The sequence below is a fragment of the Trichoderma gamsii genome, assembly GCF_001481775.2.
Source record: "Trichoderma gamsii strain T6085 chromosome Unknown Scaffold_3.2, whole genome shotgun sequence".
NCBI classification, from domain to species: Eukaryota; Fungi; Ascomycota; class Sordariomycetes; order Hypocreales; family Hypocreaceae; genus Trichoderma; species Trichoderma gamsii.
The window spans coordinates 991,826-1,017,807 of record NW_020171340.1 but is presented as its reverse complement, the minus strand read 5'-3'; the positions used below and the strand labels follow the sequence as shown (position 1 = coordinate 1,017,807).

The window sequence follows — 25,982 nt, the reverse complement described above, 5'->3', positions numbered from 1 at the left end:
TTTCGATTAAATGCGTTCACGATTGGCGATACCCCCGATTCATTCGAGGTCTTTTGAAAGGGAAAATTAATTAGACCTGTTTTAGAGATGTTGTCTCTTGTTCTATTTCCTTTCTATTTTAGTTCATGTGTACTCTCAGGGCTGGCGTCGCGGATGGGAATGGAAAGAAAACAAAATGCCGTGGAATTTCATCTTCACGAGTTATTAGGATTGCTTTATAACGCCGAACTGGATATACAGGTGACGCGGCGTTTGGAGGATCATATACATATATAGAAGCGATTTGCTATTATTGCTAGGCTGGTGTTGCATTGTCACACCTTGGGAATTAAATATTTTGGTTTTTCTCTTGAGAAAACTTTTGCCTTGCCTGTGATGCCTGTGATGATCCAAAGATCTTTCCGACAAGATGAAATACAGTACGTAGTGTCGAGCTTTTAGACCGGCTTCTTCGATTTATTCAATTCAAAACATATTTTCTTTTTTACATCTAATCTCGTAACGCCGTGCAAATGCCATCAGAGAGTATTTCGTAATCGTACATGGTCTCTAGTCATATATCGAGACGACAGCATCACCCTCCCATATTTTTGGTATCCTTTTTTTTTTATCCTTATGCTCCAGCACATCTCCCCCCAGCGCCCACGCCCATCCTCCTCTTATGCCTGCATCGGGGCCATGGACAGAATCTTGCTCCACTTCTTCCTCTTCAGCTCTGCGCCCACGACGCCGTTGATTCGAGTGCCGACGGGGTCGCCCGACTTGTTGAGCAGGACGCAGGCGTTATCGTCGAAGCGCACGACGGTGCCGTCGCGGCGCTGGGTCGGATAGCGGGTTCGGACGACGACGGCGTGGCGGATGTCGCCGCGCTTGACCTTTGCGGCGGCGGAGATGCCTGCCATGCCGGAGGAGGAGGAGCCGCGCTGTTCCTGGACGACGACGACGATGCGGTCACCTGGTTGGAGGTTGAGTTAGACTGAGTGATAGAGGGCGAGTTGTTGAGAGATGGGGTGAGTGTACCTATTCTGGCTGCGCGCTTCTGGCCGACGACGAGGGCGCATTCGACGAGGGCGGCGCCCGAGTTGTCGATGCAGTTGAGCATCGTCTGTGTTGAAGCCGTGAATGATTAGCATAGGCCCTCTGTGTAAAACCAAGAGACGTAAGAGATATGTGATGCTTGAAGTTGCGTACCTTTAATTGAATCATCGTGACGGCACAACAGCAAGGCTGTGGTGAGGGCTCTCAACGTAACGTTCGTAGACGCTCATTCAGCGGTATTGAAGCCATCACCAGCCCACCAATGGGTCGATTTGAGACTTTTCGATGTCACGTGCTTGCTGCTTGTTAGCGTAGAAACAAGCCTGAGCTCCATGCACGCAGAATTGCTGCAGCTGGCTAATCCTCGGCTGTATCACCATGATCCGCTCCAAATTCTGAGACCTGGCTGAATCTGTTCTCCAGCCTGTCTGGAAACGGAAATGGCAGAAACGGGAAAACTGGAGCCTTTGGCAAGCACCGCCCATTTTTTCTCCATCCGTCGCCCGGACAGCCATTTGGGCAGGGTTCGCTTTTTTTGCGCGCTGTCCCGGTTTATTTTTGGCCGTGGTTGTTGGCCTCTTGTATTGGATCTTGGCTGCTATGCAAGCTGTTTATTAGTGAGGGCCTAGGATTGGGATTAGCGGGTGGCCGGCCGTGAAGCTGCTCTTTCCTGCCATGCGCCCCTTTCGAACTTCTTTCTCACTTTCTGCCGGCTCTCGCGTGTCATGAGACTTTTCTCAAGTACCAACAGCCTCGTTCCTTCTTCTTCTCCCTCATCATCGTTCTTTGTCATCTTCGTCTCTCGACAACGTCACTTGCGCACAAACTGTGCATTCTGCTTTCTTTCTGCTTCTTCAATATTCTCTGTTCTCCTACTGGCTATTCCTGATTTATACGCAGGATCCCTTGAGCTGGCCAGCGGCTGAGAGTAATGACGTCGAGGCGCTTCAGGTGACGGGGCTTCTTTGAACAGCGCAACTCACCCTCCTGCGCTCACCACCACGAATCTGGTCGCTGGAATAAAAGCTGCATCATCGGCTTGTGCGATCTGTGAGATTTCCAAAGCACTTTGCTGCGTTTTCGTTCTCTACGGCCGGCCGGCGCAGTGCGGGCAGGGGTGGAAATTAGAGTTATGAGGGAATCTTGAGCTCTTCTCTATCCACTCCTTCAGAATACGCCATTTTGTCGCCAACAAACATCTGAGCTTTTTCACTCTTTTCTTCTGATTTCTTCCGGCTGTCGCCTGCCCTGCGGAGATTTTCGCCTGTATATATACATTACACGATATATCTTTATATCAACAAATAATCTCATCTTCGCACATGGCGCCATCCAAGGCTGCCGTGGCAACGGCCAAAAAACACCGACTTACGCTCAACCAGCTGGCCGCTTACGACGACATTCTGACGGACGCGCTCGTCGACCATGTCAGTTTCATTTGCGATAATATCGCTTATTGTCATCAAGAACAGTAGCTAATCGATTTGCGCAGGCTTTTTACTGGGCTACGGTTCCCAAGAACCGCTCGTCCTACCATCCGTCACGGGGGATCCGGGAGGAGGACATTGGCAAGATCATCCAGGAGGAAGTCATTGTCAACCAGGACCTCGAAGCGGCGGAGAAGCGCCTGTTGGCGTCGGATGGGCTCAAGAGGTTTGTCAATGGCCTAAAGTCGGATAAGGAAAAGGCCGACTTTGTGCAGCATCTGCGACGTTATCTTCGGATATACAGCCTTGATTGCCCTTGGGAGGTCAGCACCACTAACCGATACACCATTGTCTCCCACGAAGCGTGCGTCATTGCTAGACGATATATCAAGCGCAACGAGACAATCAAGTACCTCTCCGGCATACAGATCAACATCACGCCCGAGGAGGAGAAGGAAATCACAGTTCGAAAGAAGGATTTTAGCATTGTCGTCAGCTCCAGGAAGAAATGCACCAGCTTATTCATGGGGCCCGCGCGATTCGCCAACCATGATTGCCGCGCAAACGCCAAGCTCATGACTACGGGTCACTCTACAATCGAGATTGTGGCGTCCAGGCCCATTGAGGTCGGCGAAGAGATTACCGTAACCTACAGCGACTGCTACTTTGGAGATAATAACTGCGAATGTTTATGCCGAACATGCGAACAGGAGCTGAGGAATGGGTGGGCACCAGAGGACGGGGCGGCAAACGTGAAAATCAGCGTGGAAGGGGATGAGCTGAAGGAAACCTACTCCCTACGTAGGAGACGAAGAGACGATAGTATCGGCCACTCTTCACGGACCTCGTCTGTGACTCCCGACATGCGCCCGCGCATCTACAAGACGAAACCGAAGATGCAAAAAGCAGGCACCCACGAGGCATCGGCAATGCCCTCGCCTACCCCAGAAGCGACACCGCGCGGCCAAAAACGCACCATGGAAGCGATTGCGACTCCACCAATCACGCCGGCCAAGAAGCTCAAGCTCACATCAGAACCCTCAGATGCGTCCTCGCGTCTGCTCTCTATACCCAGTGCGGTCTCTAGCATTGCTGATTCGTCAAGCACTCGAAGCATAACTCCTGGCCAGACGTACGCCCCAGAGACGGACTCTACGTCCCCTGAGAAAGAGAGCCCTGAGCCAGACACACAGACGTCCCAGACGTCGCAAATATTCTCAGTGCCATCCTTGGATGAAAAGAATGGAAACTTTGCCTATCAGGATGCGGGCAACACTACAATAGAGCCTGTTTCTCCTCCTCATAGCATGGGCAGCCGTGCGTCTCCTGATATGATTCAAGCGGCGGCCCCCGTTCGTACGATTCCGAGACCGCCACAGCTGAAGACCATGTCCATTTCTTCTATTCTGAACGACCCCTCGCCTACTGACGAATGTATGGACATGTATTATCCTTTCATGATGAAGATTGAGGCGACCAGGGGACCCGTAGTAGAGTCGAAATTCGAACTCATTTCCGAACCAGATGAGATACAGCAAGAAGCACGACCAAGGGAAACACAGTCCAAAGAAACACGGCCAGATGAAGAACAGCCAGGAGAAATTCAGCCGGTGATTGAAGTCAAGACTGCCATTGGGATTCATGTGGAGACGAAAGTCGAGGCCGAGGCGAAAACTGAGGCGGTGCCAACCATCGAGGTGGTGGCCGTCGACAGCAAGCCAAGACGCGGCAAAAGCCAAAAGACAATCCTCAAGCAATCAATGCCGCCTCCGTCTCGAGTACGAACGCCAGGGGATTATGTCCTTACGCCACTGCTCCTTTCAGAGCCTGACATGGCCTGGATCCAGTGCTCCAACTGCAGTGACTACTTTGTCCAGCAAAATGCCTACTTTACACGATCATCTTGCCCAAGATGCGAGCGACACTCAAAGATTTACGGCTATGCCTGGCCCAAGACAAACAGGACGGGGCCATCCGATAAAGAAGAGCGGATTTTGGATCACCGGATGGTACATCGGTTCCTCAATTCCAACGACGAACGGAGAGCCAGAGGCCGAAAGCTTCTAGGAGAGAGCAGAGATGGCACAGAAGAGCTGAGCGCTGATAGAGGCAGGACCTCTCAGAGAGAACCTAATAAAGCGGGCGGCAGGGGTCAAAAAGAGGACGGGGCAAGAGTTCGGCGCAGTGGCCGAGCAAGACAGATGAGCAGCAAGCTGGCTGAATGGTGATGTGTCATGTATGATTTGCAACGTATACCACGGGATGTGTCTTTTGTAATCTTTGTCTCTCTTGACCAGCGATGGAAAAAGAGTCGCGCCTCTATGGCAGACTAAAAACCAAAGTAAAATAGTTTAGATCTTCAAGTGATAGCCATTTATGCTGTGAATGCGTCTACTACTTGTTTATTTCACAACAATAGGAGATGATTAAACGTTTGCGCTAGTATGTGGCTGGATTGGTGCTACCTTCAATTCATATGAGCCTGACTCCAGCCTCGATTGTGCTACACAAGATGCGTGAAAAGTGGTGGCTGGATCTGAGACACAGTGCCAAGGTGTACAGCCTAGCGAATTCCTAGGGCCAAGATACAGCCCTGAAACGTGGCTGGTGGCTGTGAGAGAATTGACAGCAAGGAGAGGGGGGAAAAGTACCTATGTATGTATCAATGATCATCACTACCAGATGGCTTTAGTAACAAAGGACCTGAGCGTTGGCGCAGCAGCCAGTAGGAGAACCGCAAAAACGAGGCTCCATCAGTTGAGCGATTCAGATGTCATCGCTGTCCGAGTTGGTGGCGTTTTGTGTCTGACTTGTCACCCGCCCCTCCCTCGACTTGGGTTTTCCAGTGAAGGTTCTGATCTTACTTAATCTTCTTTTCACTTCATATGAAGAAGAATTTTTAGTGGTTGGTTTATGAGATTTGTTGATGTTTTTTCTTTACGGTTGAACTTATTTACTCGCCGGGAGATCCGAGATTCGGAGTGGAGACTACATGTATACGTACTTACGTAGGGGCTACGAGGATGATACTGCGATATCTTGTTGGTGCGGTTTGTAAGTCTTTTTCTTTTTCTGTTTCTCTTTTAAGCTTGATATTGTGATACTTTTTGATATTCTATCTCAATGGAGTGATGGATGAGCTACTTGGATTTTTCTGCTATTCATATTGCTGGATTGGAGGGCTGATGGCTGATTGTTGATGTCCAGTCGCGCTTGGGGCTGTGGCGGCTCCGTCTGAATCTCAGATTGTACTCCAAAATGATCATTCTCATAATGGCCTCTCACGGAAATTCTTCAAGAATGGGCTTGTTTGGACAGAAGGGACTGTGCGGATGAACCATATTCAGGTTGTTGGATCGCACAACAGCTACCATATTGAGGCGCCCAAGGCGGAGCGAGATCTTCAGTCGACGTTTGCGTCGGGGGCGATTGATTTGCAGTATTCGCATTCTGCGCTGGATGTGCAGCTGGAGTATCTGCATGTGAGAAATCTAGAGTGAGTACTTATCACCGGAGTGGCGAACAAGAAAACGAGTTGCTAATGAGGCTGGGAGTGGTTTTACAGAATAGACGTGTTGGCGGATCCTGATGGCGGCATGTTTAGCCAGCCGCTCATTCGCAGGCTTGCTGGCCTAGGCGTCCCCAACGACCCGGCGCTGAAGAGAAAGGGCACAAAAGTGCTGCATATCCCAGACGTGGACTATCACACCAGTTGCTCGACGCTGGTTTCCTGTCTGCGGGTCATCAAGGGGTGGATGGACGCTCATCCAGACAGCGTGCCTCTGCCGATCATGATGGAGTTTAAGACGGCAGAGAAGCTGGGAGAGCGACTGGGCGGTGCGAAAGTTGTGCCGTGGAATACGGAGTTGTTGGATATTGTCGACGAGGAGATTCGCTCCGTGCTTGGGGCTTCGCAGCTACTTACTCCGGATGATGTAAGGAGAGACGGCTTGACGCTGGAGGAGTCGATATTGAAGCATGGCTGGCCTGATTTGGATAGTGTGAGGGGGAGGATCTTCTTTTTGATGGATAATGGGCCGGTGAATGATGTGCGGGATGCGTACATTGAGGGGAGGCCGAGTTTGGAAGGGAGGGTGCTGTTTACGAATAGTGCGCCGGGACAGGACGACTGTGCGTTTCAAAAGGTGAAGACCAAAGTTTCACCCATTGGAAACATCATGTAGTGATTGCTAACGCCTTGAATTAGCACAACGATCCATCCACCGACGCAAACGTCGAGTTTATCCAAGCCCAAGTCCGCGCAAACTACTGGGTGCGCACCCGCGCCGACGAGCCGCTCGACACGGTGCTCGGGCACAACTGCTCGACTTCGAGGCGGGACAAGGCGTTGAGGTCGGGGGCGCATGTTGTGTCGACGGATTTCCCAGCGTTTGGGATGAGTGCGCGATGGGGGTGCGATTATGCGGTGAGGATGGAGGGGAGGGGGGCGAGGTGTAATCCGGTGAGTGGGGGGGAGGATTGTGAAAGTGAGGGGAAGTTGGAGCCGGAGGAGTATTATAGATGAAGGAGTGGATGAGGAGTTGATATTGGTGATGGTTGTTCTGGAGTTGTGATATTCAGGTTGGGAGGATGATAGGCTGGTGAAGAGGTTATGGTTTTGAGAGGATGGAGAGGTGAAATAGCATTAGGTCTGCATAGATTGAATAGAAGAGGTGTTGGAACTTTATTTATTGGTTTTCTTGAAATAACAATAGTCTTGACAGGTACATGTATGCAGCCTGTAGTTTTTACGTGCTTTACTCAGGAATTATTGCAGGTATGCCAACATTCTTTCTACCATGATTCGCATTTACTATTTTTTATTTTTTTATTTTTTCAGTAGAGCGATTGAAGATCATGAAACATAAAGACGCCGCAATTCAGTATCGACTCGAGCGGTGTTTTACTGCAAAGCAGTTTATCTCATTGAAGTTGATGAGAGCTAGGGTAGGCTAGAGGCAGATGTTATAATGCAATAGCTATATAGGCTAAAAATGTTGATTCAACTGCAACAAATAAGCGTCATTGGTCTAGGGGTTAGGATTCAACTCTTCCATTCACAGGTCAAGTTGAGGCCCGGATTCGAGTTCCGGATGACGCATTGGTTCTTCACTGGACTGATTTGTTTTTTTATCTTTTGTTTGCCCATTCTTCGTAGAGCTTGGTCATACTTGATCATTTTTTCCCCCTTGCCAATTGTAATAGCCATTTTGCTGTCCATCTGTTCTCCTTTAGCAAATCGAATACGGATACGCAGACAAGCTGACGTGCCTCTTTACACTGCGGGGTGAATCCATATCAGTGACTCAATACTGTAGCTCAAATTTGCCGAGGCATTGGCTGTGCAGCTTCATTCGTAGGACTTGTCCATCCTGTCACGTATTCAACAAGTCCATCGCCAATTATCTCTTCCTTGTCGAGTTTAGCAGATCCCAACTGTTGACTGTGCACCGCCCTTCACCTCCGCAGCCCGGCCGGAGACCGCTGTCGGAGCGCCGAATGGGAGCCCCGCGATCGCTAACACGATTGCCCGCAGTGGGATAAGAGACGGGCCAGTAAAGATGTAAATGGCTTACTGGTATTAATACTCCATGACTCTTAACTTTATGAGTTTGATTAATCTCTAAAGCCCATCTCCAAGTTGAATTGATTGCTCTCTCTCTCATACTTCAATTCACATCATCAGCCATGGCCGAAACAGAAGAGGCTCCCAAGATCCTCGTCGCCGCTCAAGAGGCCCGGCGCCTCGTCCAGGAAATCCTCAAAGGCAACGGCGTCTCCCCCGATAATGCGGCCACTGTAGCGCGGTGTCTCGTGGCAGCTGATCTGCGAGGCGTCGATACGCACGGCATGAACCGCATCCCGTCATACATGGAGCGCATTCGCCAGGGCGTTTTAGATGCTGGAGCACAGCCCGAGCTGAAGCAGGTCACGCCGGTAGTTGCACAGGTCGATGGCCGCAACGGCTTTGGCTTTGTGGCCGCTCACATGGGCATGGCGGCGGCCATTGAATCAGCAAAAGTCTACGGCATTGGGCTCGCCAGCGTCAAGCACTCGAATCACTTCGGCATGAGCGCCTGGGTCGTGCAGCAGGCGCTGGACGCGGACATGATGAGCCTCGTTTTTACGAATTCGAGTCCTGCGCTGCCGGCGTGGGGGGGCCGCGAGAAGCTCATGGGCGTGTCGCCGATTGCGTGCGGCGCCCCTGGTAAAGGAGACATGCAAAACTTCATCCTGGACATGGCGCCGTCGGTGGCGGCCCGGGGCAAGATTTACAAGGCCAAGAGAAGAGGCGAGAAGATTCCGCTGGACTGGGCGCTGGATGCAGAGGGACGGCCGACGGACGACCCCGAGGCGGCGCTGGGCGGCGTGATGCTGCCGATGGGAGGACCGAAAGGCTCGGCGCTGGCCATCATGATGGATGTCTTTTCGGGGGTGCTCTCCGGGTCTGCGTTTGCAGGGCATGTGACGAACCCGTACGACCCGTCGAAGCCGGCCGACGTGGGCCATTTCCTGGTTGCCATCAAGCCGGACTTGTTCATGGACCTGGCGGAGTTCCGGGAGCGCATGCAGTATCTGTATGAGCGCGTGGTTGGGTCGCAGAAGGCGGCGGGCGTGGAGAGGATATACTTCCCGGGGGAGATTGAGCAGTTGACGCAGAGGGACAGGGAGAGGACGGGGATTCCGCTGGTGAGGGCTGAGATTGATGCGTTGAATGAGGAGGCGAGGAGGGTTGGCGTTGTTGGATTGGAGGTATGATGGAACTGTGATGATGAAGTCGTGACCGTGGCTGTAGATGAGATGATATCTGATCTACTAGCTGCTTGTTTTGTATGCATGTTATATGCGTGTAATGTCACCCAATAGTATTAATCGATTAGGTACGTGCAAACTAGCAACATGTGTTCCCCGCATCCAACTCATTCAGCCGCAGGGGTGTCCAACGACATTCATGGCTGTCTAGACAAAAGGATATGCTGTGCTGCCCTTCAATGACTGAGACAAAATAGGCCAGATAGTCGTCGATTCCATCTGCCTTTGCACTACTATCTCTAGATACCATGTGTAAGCGCTATTTGGCGCATTACAGCATAAAACGCCTATCTATTAAGCTCCCGCAATCGCCCTTATCAGCTACCAATGGCGGGGCTCAAGCTTGTTGGTCTAGGAGATTAAGGTTGGTGTTGCTACGCTGATATCTACGTCAATCACCTGCAATGAAAAATGCTGTCACACCCGCTGCATCATTTTGCCGTTGTTAGTAACCCTAACACGGAGAAGAGAGGGGTTATATGCACGGGATGGAGCAGCTGAAGAAGTGAATACTTCATATGGTCATTGTTCTTCCCGAGATAGGTCGCCAAGGCCAAGTATACTTGTAAACTTCTTTGCGATATTCTGATTCTTGACATCATCGCCATCATGCCTCCTCACCACTTTCCGTCCATCAAACTCCCTTCAAAACCGAAATTTCTTCGGACAATCCCCTCAAACAGCATTCGAATCATTGCCATTCTCATCGTCGTGAACATTTTTGTCTGGACCGCCGTCGCCATTGTCCTGCGCTTCCACACGGCACTCATCTCTCCAGCTGCGCTTTCATACGCCCTGGGCCTTCGCCATGCCCTCGATGCAGACCACATCTCTGCCATTGATCTCATGACGAGGCGGCTTATAGCATCGGGACAGCGACCGGCCACTGTAGGAACGTTTTTCTCGCTCGGACATAGCACCATTGTCATCATTACGTGCATTGTTGTGGCGGCGACTAGTGGCGCTTTGAGGAAGCGCTTCGATGGCTTTCAGAGGATAGGAAACATTATTGGTACGAGCGTCAGTGCGGCCGTGCTAATCATTTTGTGTTTGGGGAATGGCTGGGTGCTCTATAAGCTTGTGAAGAGATTGAAAGAGGTTCTCGCAGAGCGGAGGCGCATTGTGAGTGAGGGCGATGGCGATGAATCTCTGAACGACGAGGATGGTGATGCTACTGCGATGCAAACCAACGATCAGTTTCAACTGGAAGGCGGTGGTTTTCTGATACGCTCTCTGAAGTTTCTTTTCAAGACGATTGACCGGCCGTGGAAGATGTATCCGCTTGGAGTTGTGTTTGGCCTTGGCTTTGATACGAGCTCTGAGATTGCCGTTTTGGGAATTGCGAGTATACAAGCTGTGCAGGGGACGAGCATCTGGCTGATTCTCATTTTTCCTATTCTTTTTACGTGTAAGTCGTCTTGCATTTGTGTATTCAACTCTGAAACATGGGAAAATATTTTAACTTTAGCTTATATTTCTTTGCAGCTGGCATGTGCCTTGTTGATAGCACTGATGGCGCTCTTATGATGGCGCTGTATACATCAAAGGCTTTTTCGCGAGACACAGTCGCGATTTTATACTACTCCATCGTCCTCACCGGCATTACCGTCGTGGTCGCTGCTTTTATTGGCATCATCCAGGTTCTGTCGCTGGCGCAGAATGTGGCCAACCCAAGCGGCAAGTTCTGGGACGGCGTGTCAGCTATTGGGGATCACTTTGACATTATTGGCGGGAGCATCTGCGGCCTGTTTGTTATTGTTGGCATTGGGTCTGTTTTGTTCTATGGGCCGTGGAGGAGGCGCATGGAGCGGAGGGCTCAGGCGGTGCTGGTTGTAGAGGCGAGTGGTGATGTGGAAGCTGAAGGAGGGGCATTATCGAGAGACTTGGAGGAGCAGGATCCTGATTCGAAAACAGCGAGCAATAAAGTAGCTGTCGCGAGTAGTAGTCATTGAGTATGAATGGATGATTGGAGCGCAAAAGATTTACAATTTTGCTGATTGTTAAGACGTGAACTACCTGTGCGACTTATACGCGTGTGTGGTTGTAGCTTATATCAAACGCAACATAGAGGGCGCCGAGACTTGGTCACTTCTTTCTATGATGGAATCTTTGTGAACAAAATTTGAAATCTATGTATCTTGCCTTGTTTTCTTCTCTTTCGTACACATGTTGAATTCGCTATCCTCGGATTTACATCTTTGTATTATCATATCACTGTATATCGTTTTACAAGGAGCTACATATGAAGTGAGTGCCGATAATCACTGATCTTTAGAACGACTATCTCCGTAGGCTACTTCATGCGGCTGATTACAAATATCACTGACTCTGCTAATTGGGGCGCAGATAAATTCTAACTTAGACAACAGACTATTCACTCGCCTACTGAGGCAGCCGATAACGTCCGCAAAGCTTATCGCCATGCAGGGATTCTGGAAGGGTCTGGTCCGTGTCTGCCGGAAACCGCGCCCGCTGTGGCTACCTCTTCGTGGCTGCCTCTTCGTGGCCCACCGCCCAAGTTGGTCACGACTATGCCTGCCTGCTGCTTTTTGTGTTTTCGATCCTCTTGCTTCTAAAATAAGAGATTCAGCCTCATCTTGTCTCCAATGCTCAGTCCTACATGCCGCCAGCCCTCGTTGACTTTAGGGGAGAGCTGGCTGCCTACGCCTATTACCTACCTAAATGGACACGACGGCCGAGACGAGGCTGCCCGTGTGACTGTTCCCTTCAGCTCTCGACACTAGACGCCCGCTGCAGTCCAACATGCGGGATTACGACCTCCACGCTCAATCAAATTGCGCACTGTCTCTTCGGCACTGGATGGTGGGGAATGGGGCCTGTGGCGTCTGTCAGGGTCCAGAGACGTTCCCCAGAGGTTGAAGCGACGTTTCTCGGCTCTCCATAGCCTCTGGTTCGCCATTTGACGGTGGAGTACTGTCTACATGTCGGCTACTTGAGCTGTTGAGCCTCTGACGAATAGTTGCGCCTCTCAGTACAGTATTCGGTGTTGCCGCCATTAGCGACTTGCATCTCCCCTTCTCGTGCGTCCCAGGCGATACTATCAGCCCTTTAGCGGTTCGACTGGTGGCGTTTCAGTGTGGTGAGATCCCTCCCACCGCTCCTTTATCGGGCACCCTGTGCTATGAATCACTTGCCCAAGCCGGAATTCGGATATCGAGCGGCATGAATTAAGCGCCATGCTTTGACGCAGGCGCACCGCCTTCCCTGTCGGGGATTCGGCGTCCATGATTGCTAATTGCTGATGGTGAGGCCTATCACCCTGATTGTGAAAATGGCTGGACTTTTGGTTTTGGGCCTACGACTGCTAATAGTGAAAAGATGACAGTCACCCTGACCGTGAAAACGGCTGTATTTCTGGATTTGAGCATACGATTGTCTCGGCATGATAGGGGAAAGACGGCAAAATAGGAAGGGATCAGAGGACCCTTTGATATCGAATTGCTGAATGTCCATCCCGTGCTCAGCTTGGTTTTCATACTGTCTAAGCGACATGTCTAGTCCTCACCGGCGTCGGAAGGTGGCAACTTTGGTCTCATTGCGAGCTTCGGTTACCACTAAGCGTGCGCGACTGCCTGCTGCATTATCCATGTCATGCCAATCCAGCCTGCAAAACGAGCCCTTACTTCTCTATGCAGGGAGCAAGACTGCACTTATGCACCGTGCTGGTCGAGCTTTTGGTGGTCAGCAACAGAATGCGATGGGGAGAGTGACGGGCCAGTAAGTCCATCACGATTACCGTGCTTTTGACAGCACAGCACGCTGCCTTGAGATTGGCGATGGTATGCATGCTGATTCAACCACAGGCCTAATCAGGGTGCTAGTTACTGGATGAGTGACACAGCCGGTTGACTGTAATGGTGGTGTTTGGACCCTGAAAAAAAAAATGTCTCCCTTTGGCCATCCATTCCATCCCGCTAGACACTTGGCGGCTGTGGGACTGGGCGGTCAGGGGCATTTGGACCCTTTGGACCCCAGAATTGAACACGATTCGTTGTGGAGAAGGATGTGTTAGTGGAAGACCCTTCAAGTCAAGGTCCCGTTCGCGTGCCCATCAGCCCCGTGTATTTATCAGCCAGAAAGAGGCTCTATTTTCAGGCAAAAAGACGTGATTACATACGGTACACGCCACTGGCTGGAAAATCAAACGAAGCACAGTACTATCACATCGTCTGGGCTCAGGCATTTCTCACTATCATCAAAGCAGTGCAACTCCGGAAGAATTCGGACGGACCTTATATCGAAGCCCAAAAACAGACACGTTAGTGTAACAAATAGTGTGTTCGGGAAAATCCTTTGGTGATACGCTTTTTTCCCAGAAGTGTTTATTCAGCCTGGTCCGATAGCGAGCAGCGGGGAGACCTAAAGTACTCGGTAGATGGCTTCACCCAAGTCACGCTCGAGTGGCTTCTTTCGTGGGTTATTCGGGGTTCTCCATACAGTATCCAACACGGCAGCTCCCATCCCAGCCCCGAGCGATAGCGCACCCCACAGGTACAGATCTCTAATCCGGCGGATGCAAAGGGCTGGGTCTAGGCATGGGTTACTAGAGGCTTCTTAGACCAAGGGTCCTAGTCGGTGAGTCGCGAAGCCACGCCAGTGCGCCTCGTTGGAAACCAGGTCACTGTACGGGGGAAGAGAAAAAGTTTAAATGGTTGTATAGATAGTAAAGCGTAATCAGTATTTATTCGTCCCCCCCCCCGATCACCGGCCTTTGCTTGTCATTTCGTCTCCAGCCCTTCCTTTTCATATCGTTGCGTGTGTCGTCTTTCCTTTGACAGTTGATCTGTCACTCTTTAGAACAATCACTTGCAATTTTGATTCTTAGAATTAGAGTATAGACCATTCGATCCTTTCGCCATGCACGGCTACAGTTCCTCTGACGAGTCGGACGACCCTCGCCGTCCGCGCTCGCAGCCATCCTCTTCAAGCAACAACCAAGACAACAAGAAGAAGAGAAAGAAGAGATTGCCTCCCCAGCAGTCCATCAACAAGATTTGGAAGAAGTTTTCAAACCGCAAGTTCTACACGGCGCTCTCAATCCTTCCGTTCGACTCGGTCGCGCCTCGATCGGGATTAGACCGACCCAATGAGCTGCTCTCCGAAGGATATGAGCGCGCTGCAGAAGAATGTCGACGAAAGGTGGAGAAGATTGTCAAGGAGTGTAAGCGGGTTAACATGAGATATCGTGACCAGGGTTGGGATTTGGTAAGTGAACCGAGGCGGATTCTGGTCGTTGTGTCATAAATCGTAGCTAACCGGTTTCCGTCAGGACTGGGATCTGAGATACGAAAAGGGAAACACCCTCAACTACATCGGCAGCGACAAGTTTGAAATCAACAAGACTACCCTCCTGGGCTCCAAAGCGGTCGTCCCCAAGGCTGTCAAGAGAGTCCACGAGATTTTCGAGAAGCCCACGTTTTTGAAAGATGTCAGCGGAAGCGACGTCAAGCAGGGAGGCCTTGGAGATTGCTGGCTAATGTCCAGCTTCACTGCGTTGGCAAGCGCGGATAATGGTGTTCCTCGATGCTGTGTAGCATACGATACAAGTGAGTCAACGCGCTTTCAATTCTTGGGTGTATAATTACAATGCTAATGTTTGGTAGAAATTGGCATCTACGGATTTCTCTTCTACCGAGATGGAGAATGGGTCTACTCGATTGTCGATGACAAGCTGTATCTCAAGTCCCCTGGTTGGGACTCGCCTAGCATGCAGCGAGACCTTCTCCAGCAGATCGATCGCAATGAGGAGACCGAAAGCACTTACAGGAAGACGTACCAGACGGGCTCAAAGGCTCTGTTCTTTGCCCAGTGCAAAGATCAAAATGAGACCTGGGTGCCACTCCTTGAGAAGGCGTACGCCAAAGCACATGGTGATTATGCCTCCCTTTCTGGTGGCTGGATCGGAGAAGGTCTAGAGGATCTCTCTGGTGGAGTCACCACTGAGCTGCTTGCATCTGACATCTTGGATCTTGACGCCTTTTGGGACAACGAGCTGTCCAAGGTGAACAAGGAGTTCATGTTTGGCTGCTCTGCTGGTATCCTGGATTATGGCTATGGTCACCGGGATGGCATCAGCGAGGCTCATGCCTACGTTGTCACCGATGCTCGCACCCTCAAGTCAGGCCAGCGACTGGTCAAGCTCCGCAACCCCTGGGGCGAAATCCGCAAGGGCCTCTGGGAGGGAGCGTGGAGCGACGGTTCCAAGGAATGGACTGCTGAGGCCCAAGAGGAGCTGGGCCACAAGTTTGGCAGCGATTCCGTCTTTTGGATTACCTTTGAGGACTTGGTCCGCAAGTATACCCATTTTGACCGAACTCGTCTGTTCAGGGAAGACGACGACTGGCGCTGCTGTCAGCGATGGATCGGAGTCGACGTCCCATGGAAGGCGGAATATCACGAAAAGTTCCGCATCAAGCTGACCAAGGACTCTCCTCTCATTCTCGTCCTGTCGCAATTGGACGGAAGATACTTCAAGGGTCTCCAGGGACAGTACAGCTTCCGTCTTCACTTCCGCCTTCATCATGAAGACCAGCCCGACGCAGAAGATTACATTGTGCGCTCTCATGGCAACTACTTTATGAAGCGATCGGTGTCTGTGGAGCTTCCTGATCTTCCTTCTGGTAACTACACAGTATACCTCAAGGTGACTGGCCAGCGCAACCAGGAACTGCCATCAGTCGAAGAGGTTGTCAAGAGAGAGAGCCAGAAGCGAGTCGAGAACGAGAAGCTTGCGCAAGTGGGCTACGCGTATGACCTGGCTCACAGCAAGGCCTGGGAGCATATGGAAAAGGTTACTGAGATTCGCAACAAGAGAGACCAAGAAAAGGCCACCACGCACCGTCAGAAGGAGCGGCGACGGCAGTGGGAGAGGCGTCACATCAGCCGCGACGTGACCAAGAAGCAGAAGAAGAAGAATGGCGAGAAGAAGGAGCGGAAGAAGGAGCTCAGGGAGGAGCTCAGGAAGAAGGCCATTGAAGCAGCTGCCAAGGCAGAGGTCAAGGAGGAGACCAACAAGTCTGAGAATGTCTCTGGCGTCTCAACGCCTCTTGACGGAGACATTGTCAACATTGATGTCAGCAAGCTGGCACTCAACGACGACTCAGACTCCAGCGCCAGCGGCTCGCCTACTGATACTCCCAAGTCTGAGAAGTCCAGCATCTTCCCTTCGGATGAGAAGGAGGACGTGCCTCCCGTTAGCGGAGCTCCTCCTGCTGCTGGTGAAGGGAAGGATGCAGCGGCAGAAGAGCCCAAGCCTGCTGAGGAGGAGGAGAAGAAGCCCGAACCTCCCGCGGTGGTCGAAGAGTCTGACGGCGACTCCTCTGACTCTCCTGTCGAGGACTGGGAAGAGCTTTACAGCGACGACGATTACACCCGCAGGCCTCGCCAGTTCCCCTATCCCGCGCCTCCTCTTCGGGACGACTACGATACCGAGGAAGAGAAGATGCCCACGCCGTGGAATGCCGTTTGCATTGTGGGCATCCGCGTCTATTCCAAGGACGAGGAGCTGGAGCTCTTGACTGTCATGGAGGGCGGATCGCTCGACGGCATGGGCGAAAAGGGCCAGGCGGATCTGGATAATGCGCAGGACAATGCTGGTGGTGTGCGGCTGGGCGAGGAGAATGGCGCGGGCGAGATTGGCCTTGGTGTGGATATGGAGTGATTCTGTTTCAGCTTGAGTAAAGAGCGATGATTGGTGTTTTTGAGCGTGGATAGAATTATGCGCGCGATGATTTTGGCTAGAATTGTGTTATGATTGTAGAGTAGACTATTGTGGGCGGTTTTTGATGCGTTAGAATGCTTTCGATTTTTGGTTGAGAGAGAGAGAAACATCCATGGCTATGGAGGTACGCCGCTCAATTATGATTAATACACTGCTCATTTAATCCGATGATTAATACTTTCTTGTATATTAGTGCTTAGTATGAGAGGCTAGCTTCTTATGAGAGATGGAGAAATAAACCTGCAATTGCTTTTGTCTGATATCTTCCTAGCTATTTATTAGCGCTCTTCGTATGAGTCTGGCTGAAAGCAGATAGTGACTTGTGTGATAGAAAATAATACAGATAATACAAATAATAAATAATAATGTGAATATACTTTACTCGACAATTCTAATAAGCAGCATTAAGAAAGAATATCTTTCGCGTCAAAATTAAAGTTTACAGCAACCTGGATACATTCTTGCATTATGGAGATATGTTGGGTTCCAAGTGGAGGTGGTCGAAGAAGTGTTCAGAGTACAGGTATAAACGCATTCTAGCGCTGGACCTCCAACGGTTTAGGCGTCCTCCTTGCAGCGAGATGGCGCAGGTACTGGATACTGCGTGGACACGCTGTAAGCATTAGCCTCGGCTTGGTTTTGGCGACCTCCACGCCCCCTAGCGGATGCCCCAGCCGCGCTAACTGCAGGTACTGCGCTAACCGGAGCAGAGCTGGAGCCCGTATGACGCCAGCCGGCTTATCAGAGCGCAGCTTATCGGCTACCTTGCTCCAGGCATCGTTTCGTTTCACCTCGACATCTCGTCGACTGCGATTCATCTCTTCCGGCTCATCATGTAGTCCGGGTCTGCGCTCATTGACAGATAAAACTCGATTCTGCGATACAAGAGACACGAGACAAGCAACGTCATCTCCAGATCGTGACGACGCGCCATCTCAACATGGCGTCGCCAGCAGCGTCCACTCGGCGCAGCCCCGACTCGTCGTCGGCCGGGTCGCTGAGGCCGTCAAACGACCGGCTGGCCATCTCCGTCGACACGCTCGTCAACCATCTGCTGGTGTCCAAGCGGTCGCTGTCGTCCATGACGCTCGTCCTGCGAGCCGACGAGATCGTCAGGGCGGCGCGGCAGTCCCACGAGGACACGGTCATGCTGGCTGCCCAGACGGGCTTTCTGCGCAACGCCATTGCCGACCAGGTGGTGATTCTGGGGCGCGTGGGCAAGAGCCTGCAGGCAACGTGCGAGTGGGGGAAGAAGGACTTTGTGCAGCTGGTGAAGAAGATGGACCAGGTGGACGGCGAGCTGGAGGGAACGATGAATATGCTGAGGACTACGGTGGTGGGGACGGCGCTGCGGCCCAAGGGCGAGGCGAGGAAGAGCTTGTTGGGTTTTGTGGATGAGGGGAGCGTTCATGGGATGCGAGACGCGATGAAGCAGTGCATAAAGGAGCTGCAGGTGAGTACTTGTTTGAATACTTACTGTTCTGTCTGTTCCTGGACTAACGGCGCTATAGGGGATCCAGCTCTCGTTTGACGGCGATTTGCTCCGACTCGAAACCGACATTCGAGATATCAAGAAGATTATTGATACTGCGCCCACGCCTGCACCACAAGATACGGTATCGACGCTGCTGGTGGAATTGTTTGAGCATTCTGGGAACATGGCCGAGTGCCTGGCCTCGTTGACGCAGCACTTCGATATGTGTGTCACGGCGATTCGGACCACTGAAGGAGCGGCAGCCTTGGCCCGCAGGAAAGCTGCTGAGGTGACTCAGTCTCAAGGGGGCGAGAGCGTGTCAATATCGGGTGTCATTGCCGAGCAGGAATCCAACAGATCCGATCTTGAGCCACAGACGGCGGAGGATCGAGCAGAAATGCTGAGAGTGGTCATCCAAGATGCGAGGCTCGTGGATGGTGTTGTGCAGGATATTCAAGATCATCTCGCCCAAGTCGAGCAGAAGAATGCCGCTCTGGGAGACCAAACGGACCAGACGAAGAGAGCGCACTTGGGCATGCTTGATGCATACACTACGCTGGGAGAAATCGGGGATCGCCTGGCCGACTACCTAGCTGCTGAAGAGGACTTCAAATCCCGGTGGGAGATGGAAAAGGAGATTGTGTTTACCAAACTGGAGGAGATGAAGCAGATGAGAGAGTTTTACGAAAGATATGCCAGCGCTTATCACGGGCTGCGCTTGGAGGTTGCGCGTCGCCAAGCCGTCGAGGACAAGGTTCAGAACATCTTGCGCAAGGCCCAGGAGAGCGTTGACAAGATGCTTGAGACGGACCGAGCAGAACGAGAGAGGTTTCGACAAGACGTAGGAGAATTCCTGCCTACCGATTTATGGGCCGATATGCAGGGCCCGGCGAAGAGATGGAAGATTGTTGAAGTTGGTGACGACGAGCAGGAGACTGAAGAGGGCTTTGCGGATGAGAATCCCAGCAGCAACTAAACGAGAGTGAGAATGAGTTATCATCGAAGCGACATATCCTTTTTTTACATACCATAGTAGGGAAGAAGAATACCCCTAGTTTGACTTATTTACAACAATGTTTTGGATAATTACAGATTTGTTTTGATATTGGTTGTGGATTTTGAAGGGTCGGAACTAACGGTGTTTTGTATTTTGGTTATTGGTTTATGGGAATAATGGGAGTATTAGGGTTCATGTATATATTTCAAGACTTGCAATTCTATGACTTCGTTTTCACTACTGCCAGTGCTGGAGAGCGATTTGGAGAGATGTGTAGATTGTTTCGTCTGGTGAGCTTTGGTAGCTTTCGACTATAGTGTTGAAAAATCATTTGAACAAAGATGTAGTTGAAACTCATCCATTAGCTTTTAACCTTTCCTTCTTTGGCTATCCATACAACTTCGCACGAATCATTGCCTCAGGAACATTTATTTAGTTATCCATCTCGATAGAGTCAACATCAGGAATATCCGTGCGCGCCTCTTTCGCCGTCTGTTGGATAACTTGGAGTATAGCATCAGACCGCGGCGTGATATTCACCTTGAATGGCTTTGGCTTCCTGCTAAACAATTCTACATTGATGAGAGAAAAGCTATCAGCAATTGTGTGACACTTTATTCAAGTAAGACACCACTCACCTTGCCAATCGGCCATGTCCAGCGGAGGCTCCCCCGGCTTGGGCGTAATGTTAAAGGCCCATAGATAACGGGAGACCTGCATGAAGAGCGAGTTCTCCGCGACTTGTATGCCTTTTGCAAAAAGATTAACCGAGTAATTCGAAAGAGAATACATTTGTTTCGAGAAAAGTGACATACCTGGACACATACGACGACCAAAGCCATAGTTGACGTGGTCGCGCTTCCTGTAATCTCTCTGTCTAGCACTGACGAGCGCTTCCAAGTCATCACCGAGGAATCGTTCCGGCCGAAAGGATTCAGCGTCATCGTACCGTGCTGGGTCCCGATGAAGATTGTCCAGGCAGGGCAAAATGACGGTGTTGTCGGGGATGGTGTTTCCGCGGTACATGATCTCTTCAGTGGAGGCGTGTGGGACGGCAAACGAAGTAATGGGGCTGAATCTGTGAAGCTCCTTGATAAGAGCTCGAACATAAGGAAGATTTGGCTGGTCTTCCCATGCTGGCAGACGACGAGGCCCAACTACGCGGTCCAGTTCTAAAGTACATGTAGATTCTTAGCGTCTGGTGACTTTTCACGACAACATGCTGAGGGTCAACGGGGCCTATTTATACCTTGTTGAGCTTTCTGCTGAGCCTCTGGATGCATTGCAATGAGCTTGATGAAGGATTGCATCATTGTGGCGGTTGTTTCGCTGCCAGTGACCACCAAGCCGGCCAAAAGGTCAACCAAGACGTCGTCGTCAAATCCCTGCTTCCGTTGATGTGCCATGGCATCGATGGCAAAACACGCGGGCACCGTTCCGGTCTCGATTCGCTTTCTTAGTGACTTGAGAAAGGCCTTGTTAACGGCAGTTTCACGTTCGTGCAAAGAATCTGCGAGCTTGACCCAAGGCTGGAGGCGCAACGGCAGCTTCTCAAGGATCGGCAGCCAGTCTATGATGAGGTGTCCGGGTCGAACATCTAAAAAAATGGTCAAATGGTGAGATTATTTCCCTGCTGAAAAAAAGGGAGGAGGGGGAAGGGATTGTAATGTACTATGCAAATCTGTTTCCCAGACATCGTATAGCTCGACCATGACGGGATGATCGAGTCGGCCGATCCTGGTTCCGTATATAGCACTGAAGATGACACTCATTGCGAACCGGGTTATATGAGCCACATAGTCATCTGGGAGTTCGCAAAACGCAACCAATGCCATTTTGGTCTCGTAGTCCTGATATTTTCTGACCTCTTGCGACTGTCTTGGTCCAAGAATGTCTGTGAAGATTCGCCGATAGAATCGCATTTCTTCGCCAGCTTGAGCAAAGGGCAATACACCAGGCCAAGTGCGTTCTAGAAAAATATTCTTCCTCGGTCGGTTGGATGTCATGGCTCCTCACTATATACATGTTAGTGATGGACTGAGTTTCAAGAAGCAGATACAAATAAAATGTCACATTGCTAGACACATCTTTTTGTATGCTGACCTTTGTAAGTATCTCATGAGCATCTTCCAGCTTGTGTATGAGTAAGTTCGGCTTCCGGCCCATCCACACCATGCAGATGCCGCCGAAATCTTTTGCCATCTGGGGAAGCTCAACGGGTAAGTTATGCAAAACCTTGTAGTAGTAGATGAAGTTGCCCAAGAATGGCCATGGCTTGGGTCCAGGGAAGTATTTGACAGGCCGAGTTGGCAGATAGCTCAGCAAGGCGGTAAACAAGCAGATCACAACTCCAAAGAGAGTTGCTTGCTCAAAGGTTGCTTTATAGAGCGGGAGAAGAGTAAGAATCATGGTGAAAGGAGAAGAGTTTTTAAGTTGGACTTGAATGCAATGTTGATTCTCGAGCTCGTTCCGCTGGAGATATCGTTCAATATATAGGCGTGATGCCTCACTGCTTCGCTCCGAGAAGTATTTCAGCCATCTAATTCAGTCTGACATAGAATTGACGTCAATACAACATACGGAGGGTTGCATTCTTGAATTGTTGAGTGCGGAGAGCTGCTACCCTCGTGACGTGGCTCTACGCTGTTGATATTTCTTTGGCCAACGGCCAGCTCCGTGTTAAGGCATTCATGGATTAAGGTATGATAAGGTATCTTTATATTTGTGCACTATATGTTTACTTCTCGCTATATACCAAGTTATCTTTGTACCAAGTTATCTTCAGAGTTTTGTTCGTCTTCTCGTGGATGCTCCTGAGACGAGACAGTTATCCCTTTAGCCTTGGAATGATTTGATGCTCGAGCAAGATATGAGTGGCCGAAGGCGGAGAGAGATCTCGATGCCTCAGCTGTTTTTTTTAGAAGCCAGGTTCCCCGGCTTTGCATCTTTTTCCCGGTCTTGATCTCAACCCCTCGCTTCGTGTTTTACTCATAGAGTGTTATCGTTTGTTCATGGTAGTATTTTGGGTCGCATGGCTATCTGACCTTTCAGGATTGCGCTTGGCGGGCTTCACCTTGCAATGACATCGGCTGCAACGTCGGCAAACTACCTCTGGCGCCTCAGGATACACAACATTTCTCGTGGTGGGATGCTAAACAGGCTTGCCAACCCATGATGTTTCATCACGACCCCGCCACAAGTGGCATATTGCATTTAAGGCTTGCCTGCCTATTGGTGCCCTCAACCATATAGAATATTGTATATTTGGTGGAGTTGATATGACCGAGTTTGGCCAATGGCCATGAATATCACCCTGAAGGTGGTGCTGCGGCGAGCTTCTGAAGCGAGTCAGAACACCACCAAGTTACGCAACCCAGAGTATTGTTATGAAGAAAAATGCAACTTGCCGTATCACCTAGCTAATAGATGCTTGGCGGCAACATGATAGCTAACCTGGCCTGTTTCCGCGATGCCACGACCGGGCTTACATCAAAGAGTAATCAAGAAAAGAAATTATTTATTCGACCAGGTGGGCTTTTATATGGTTTTTCTAAAATACTTCACAAGGCTTAGTCTATCTAGATGGTAGGATCAAGACTATAGAGAGGCTGCTTCGAAGAGCGAACGAAAGAGGCACGCATAGCTTGATGTAAAGATGAGATGCTTCGCACTTGATGAAACAATCGAGAATACCTACCTACCAGCTATATGGATTAGGTATCACATGAAAGTTGTTTATACGAGGTAGCAAATTCACGAAATTAAAATTACCAATAGGCTAAAACAAAACTTGCGTCTTATCAGTTTGTGGTCCACTCAACATCAAAGGCTCTACACCATCGGTTGCCTTTGGAGAGGAGAAGCATGGATTAGTATTCAATAGCTAGTAGTATATGGAATTACGACATCGCAAATGTATGGCTGTCCCAAAGCGTGCTTCGCTACTACCCAGTGTCGGAGGGACTATTTCCGACTTGCATGCTCCATGATGCTCGCCGGCGAATGAAAAGGGAATCTGCGGCATTCAGCTTTTACCCATGGCCGGCAATCGCTGAATACGGTCGAGATGAACAGGATATTTGCTGATATAATCCTCAAATTGTCGGTGAGCTAGACACGAATTCGGAACTTTTACGCGGTTGCGTCAGCTTCTTATTTGCCCATCAGCTGGGATGAGGGTCCATGTAAGATCAACGCCATTGGCTGTTCTACTACTAGGTACTACTACGATTCCAGAATGCAGTCTGTTACTTTGGTCACAGATCGTGATTGTCTTGGCCCCTGTCTTTTGGCTAGTTCCGAATAGTCTTCTCTTATGTATATACTACTGGGTAATACTATCGTATTGCTCCAAGAGTCGGGCAGTGGATTCTGATGCAAGTTCCTCCACTATTTACTACAATCAGTCAAAAGATAGCCAAGGATAGTTCGGAAGTTACTTGATAGAGAAAGACCCCACGGTCCATCTTGTAATAAGCATACAGGGTGGAACTTGTATAGATCTTTTCTCTCACCGCTCTGTCATGATAGCACAGCATCTCGTGACAGTACAAAGAAGCCAAAGAGAAGAAACGCGGAATTCCGCGGAGTAGAGTACGAGAAAATAAGGCACCGCCGCCAACCATGACATATATTGTAAGATACATTTGATAAGAACAGATGAGAAGATAGCATTAATTTGTAATAGTGTCAGTTGCTTTTAAACTCGTCTGTCTTGAGTTTCTGATTTATAAAAGAAAGAGAGAAAACCACACGCGACTAATTGCGTGGACAACTATACTAAGAACAAAGGAGACAATATGAAAAAAAAAAAATAAGAAGAGGAGAAGAAGAAGAATACGCAAGAAAAAATGAAAAAGAAAGAAAACTGTTTGTCATGTAAACCAAATTTCTATGGGGTATCCTCGTCGCGCCTGAAGTCAACCTTTGGTGTCCCTGCCATGCCTTTCACAACCAAAACCTGCGAAATGCCAATCTTGTGAATGAAAACCGCTGACGCCGCCGCTATTGCCCCCCTGCCGCATTGTTTTGTACTTTTTTGTGTGTTCCGGTTGTGTGTTCCGGTTATTATCGATTTTTATAATTCTTGCGGTAAAAAGCTATTCATTAGATCGTGTCGATGAGGTGGCCCTGCTTTTGCCCGCCTCCAAAAGAATCTTGGCCTCCTCCAAGGCTTCCCTTCGCGCGAATTCATCCAAGAATTTGTGGACTGTCTCGAGGGGCAATTCGGCGATTGAATCTTTGAGATACTGTGAGAGTTTCATATTAGCTATTTGAGGGCTCCAAAATCAGATATGGGATTGGGGGGGGGGGGGGGGAAACATACCACTGGGTAGACATCAGACTCTTCGTGTTTGAACTCCTCCATCATTCGAATTAAGCGAAGGATCTGTTTCCAGGGAATGATGCTATCTCCAATGAGAAAGCAGGGAAAGCGGGCCAGTGAAAGCTCTTCCAGGATCCAGCGACGCTGGAAGTACTGGCGACCGAGGAAATCGAGATAGCCCTGCCAATATGGCATATCGCACGGGGCCACGCCAGGAATGCTGGGCAGCCACATATGCAGGATATTCTTGGCCCAGCGATGTTCGGGAGAGTAGTCTTCCGGATGCTCTTCACGGTCACCTGGATCTCCAAAGCGGGCAGGCATCTTGTCCTCAATCTCAGAAAACACCTCCAGCGTTGCATCTGTGGCTTCCGACTTCTCGCCAACCCAGCCGATAACCAGCTCGGCTGCCTTGTAGACTTGGCGCATTTCGATTGTCTGGCGCTGCCGCTCCATCTCATCGTGTTGGTCGACGCATATCAAGTCAACCCAGACGCGGAGCGAGCGAGACTCGAGACCTGCTCCATTGCTGATGCCGAAGAGCTGTCTCAGCCATCGGGGAGCGCCGTGGGGACGCCGAGCAGGAGTGCGCTGGAAACGCCGTGAAATCGTCGGGTAGAAGACGGCTCGGATGTTCTTGAGCGCCCCAGCGAGGTGGGCTGTGATGTTGACGGGCTGGCCAGATACCCAGATACGCTCCGTCTGGGCGGCATCGCCGTACAACGAGGACAGGGCTATGAATTCGAGGTCATCGGTCAGGCGAGTTGTGACGAGTTTGCACTCGACCGGATCGTTGAGATTGCGAGTAGAGCTGATCTCCAGCAGGCGAATCTCGCGCTTCGTGTGGTCGAGGCGCCTATACGGAATGCTCATGGTTGTGGATGATGACTTTCAACAACAGATGTGGGTATATAAAGAAGCAACAGAGGCAGCAAGCAGCTGTACAAATAGCTACAACCAAAACGGAATTCTCTGCGTCTCTCTCTCTCTCGGGATTGGGAAACAATGAGAAGCAGGGGTATACGTCTAGAAACTGCGGGATGCATCAACTCGCGACCAGCGCAAACAGCAGGACGGCTACCGTTTATACCAAGTGCCGTCCCGACAAGTGGGCAAAGGCGGGCATCGCGCTGTCGGCTGTCACATTTTCATGGAATCAAAAAAAT

General features: G+C 50.4%; 8 protein-coding genes across 8 annotated transcripts; 5 read left to right on the top strand and 3 right to left on the bottom strand.

Moving 5' to 3' along the window:
* Positions 1-659: 659 nt before the first annotated feature.
* Positions 660-1,206, bottom strand: TGAM01_v201317 (50S ribosomal protein L14; the record flags this gene model as incomplete). The annotated part of the gene is made up of 3 exons (XM_018809090.1): positions 660-955; positions 1,021-1,105; positions 1,192-1,206. 3 exons carry the CDS (start codon positions 1,204-1,206, stop codon positions 660-662), a joined length of 396 nt encoding a protein of 131 aa, XP_018657665.1.
* Positions 1,207-2,360: 1,154 nt separating this feature from the next.
* TGAM01_v201316 (histone-lysine N-methyltransferase SET9) lies at positions 2,361-4,693 on the top strand (the record flags this gene model as incomplete). The annotated part of the gene is made up of 2 exons (XM_018809091.1): positions 2,361-2,465; positions 2,531-4,693. 2 exons carry the CDS (start codon positions 2,361-2,363, stop codon positions 4,691-4,693), a joined length of 2,268 nt encoding a protein of 755 aa, XP_018657666.1.
* Positions 4,694-5,738: 1,045 nt separating this feature from the next.
* TGAM01_v201315 (acid phosphatase) lies at positions 5,739-6,649 on the top strand (the record flags this gene model as incomplete). The annotated part of the gene is made up of 3 exons (XM_024548737.1): positions 5,739-5,791; positions 5,833-5,961; positions 6,031-6,649. The coding sequence occupies 3 exons, from the start codon at positions 5,739-5,741 to the stop codon at positions 6,647-6,649; spliced, it is 801 nt and encodes a 266-aa protein (XP_024406553.1).
* Positions 6,650-9,887: 3,238 nt separating this feature from the next.
* TGAM01_v201314 (high-affinity nickel-transporter) lies at positions 9,888-11,230 on the top strand (the record flags this gene model as incomplete). The annotated part of the gene is made up of 2 exons (XM_018809092.1): positions 9,888-10,686; positions 10,764-11,230. The coding sequence occupies 2 exons, from the start codon at positions 9,888-9,890 to the stop codon at positions 11,228-11,230; spliced, it is 1,266 nt and encodes a 421-aa protein (XP_018657667.1).
* Positions 11,231-14,156: 2,926 nt separating this feature from the next.
* On the top strand, positions 14,157-16,959 carry TGAM01_v201313 (hypothetical protein; the record flags this gene model as incomplete). Its single annotated transcript, XM_018809093.2, has 3 exons — positions 14,157-14,504; positions 14,551-14,845; positions 14,903-16,959. The coding sequence occupies 3 exons, from the start codon at positions 14,157-14,159 to the stop codon at positions 16,957-16,959; spliced, it is 2,700 nt and encodes an 899-aa protein (XP_018657668.2).
* A 1,000-nt stretch (positions 16,960-17,959) lies between these two features.
* Positions 17,960-19,469, top strand: TGAM01_v201312 (hypothetical protein; the record flags this gene model as incomplete). The annotated part of the gene is made up of 2 exons (XM_018809094.1): positions 17,960-18,472; positions 18,531-19,469. The coding sequence occupies 2 exons, from the start codon at positions 17,960-17,962 to the stop codon at positions 19,467-19,469; spliced, it is 1,452 nt and encodes a 483-aa protein (XP_018657669.1).
* Positions 19,470-19,922: 453 nt separating this feature from the next.
* Positions 19,923-21,496, bottom strand: TGAM01_v201311 (cytochrome P450-like-31; the record flags this gene model as incomplete). Its single annotated transcript, XM_018809095.2, has 5 exons — positions 19,923-20,062; positions 20,129-20,239; positions 20,306-20,662; positions 20,740-21,087; positions 21,163-21,496. The coding sequence occupies 5 exons, from the start codon at positions 21,494-21,496 to the stop codon at positions 19,923-19,925; spliced, it is 1,290 nt and encodes a 429-aa protein (XP_018657670.2).
* Positions 21,497-24,589: 3,093 nt separating this feature from the next.
* TGAM01_v201310 (heterokaryon incompatibility protein) lies at positions 24,590-25,689 on the bottom strand (the record flags this gene model as incomplete). Its single annotated transcript, XM_018809096.1, has 2 exons — positions 24,590-24,739; positions 24,817-25,689. 2 exons carry the CDS (start codon positions 25,687-25,689, stop codon positions 24,590-24,592), a joined length of 1,023 nt encoding a protein of 340 aa, XP_018657671.1.
* Between the last annotated feature and the right edge of the window lie 293 nt (positions 25,690-25,982).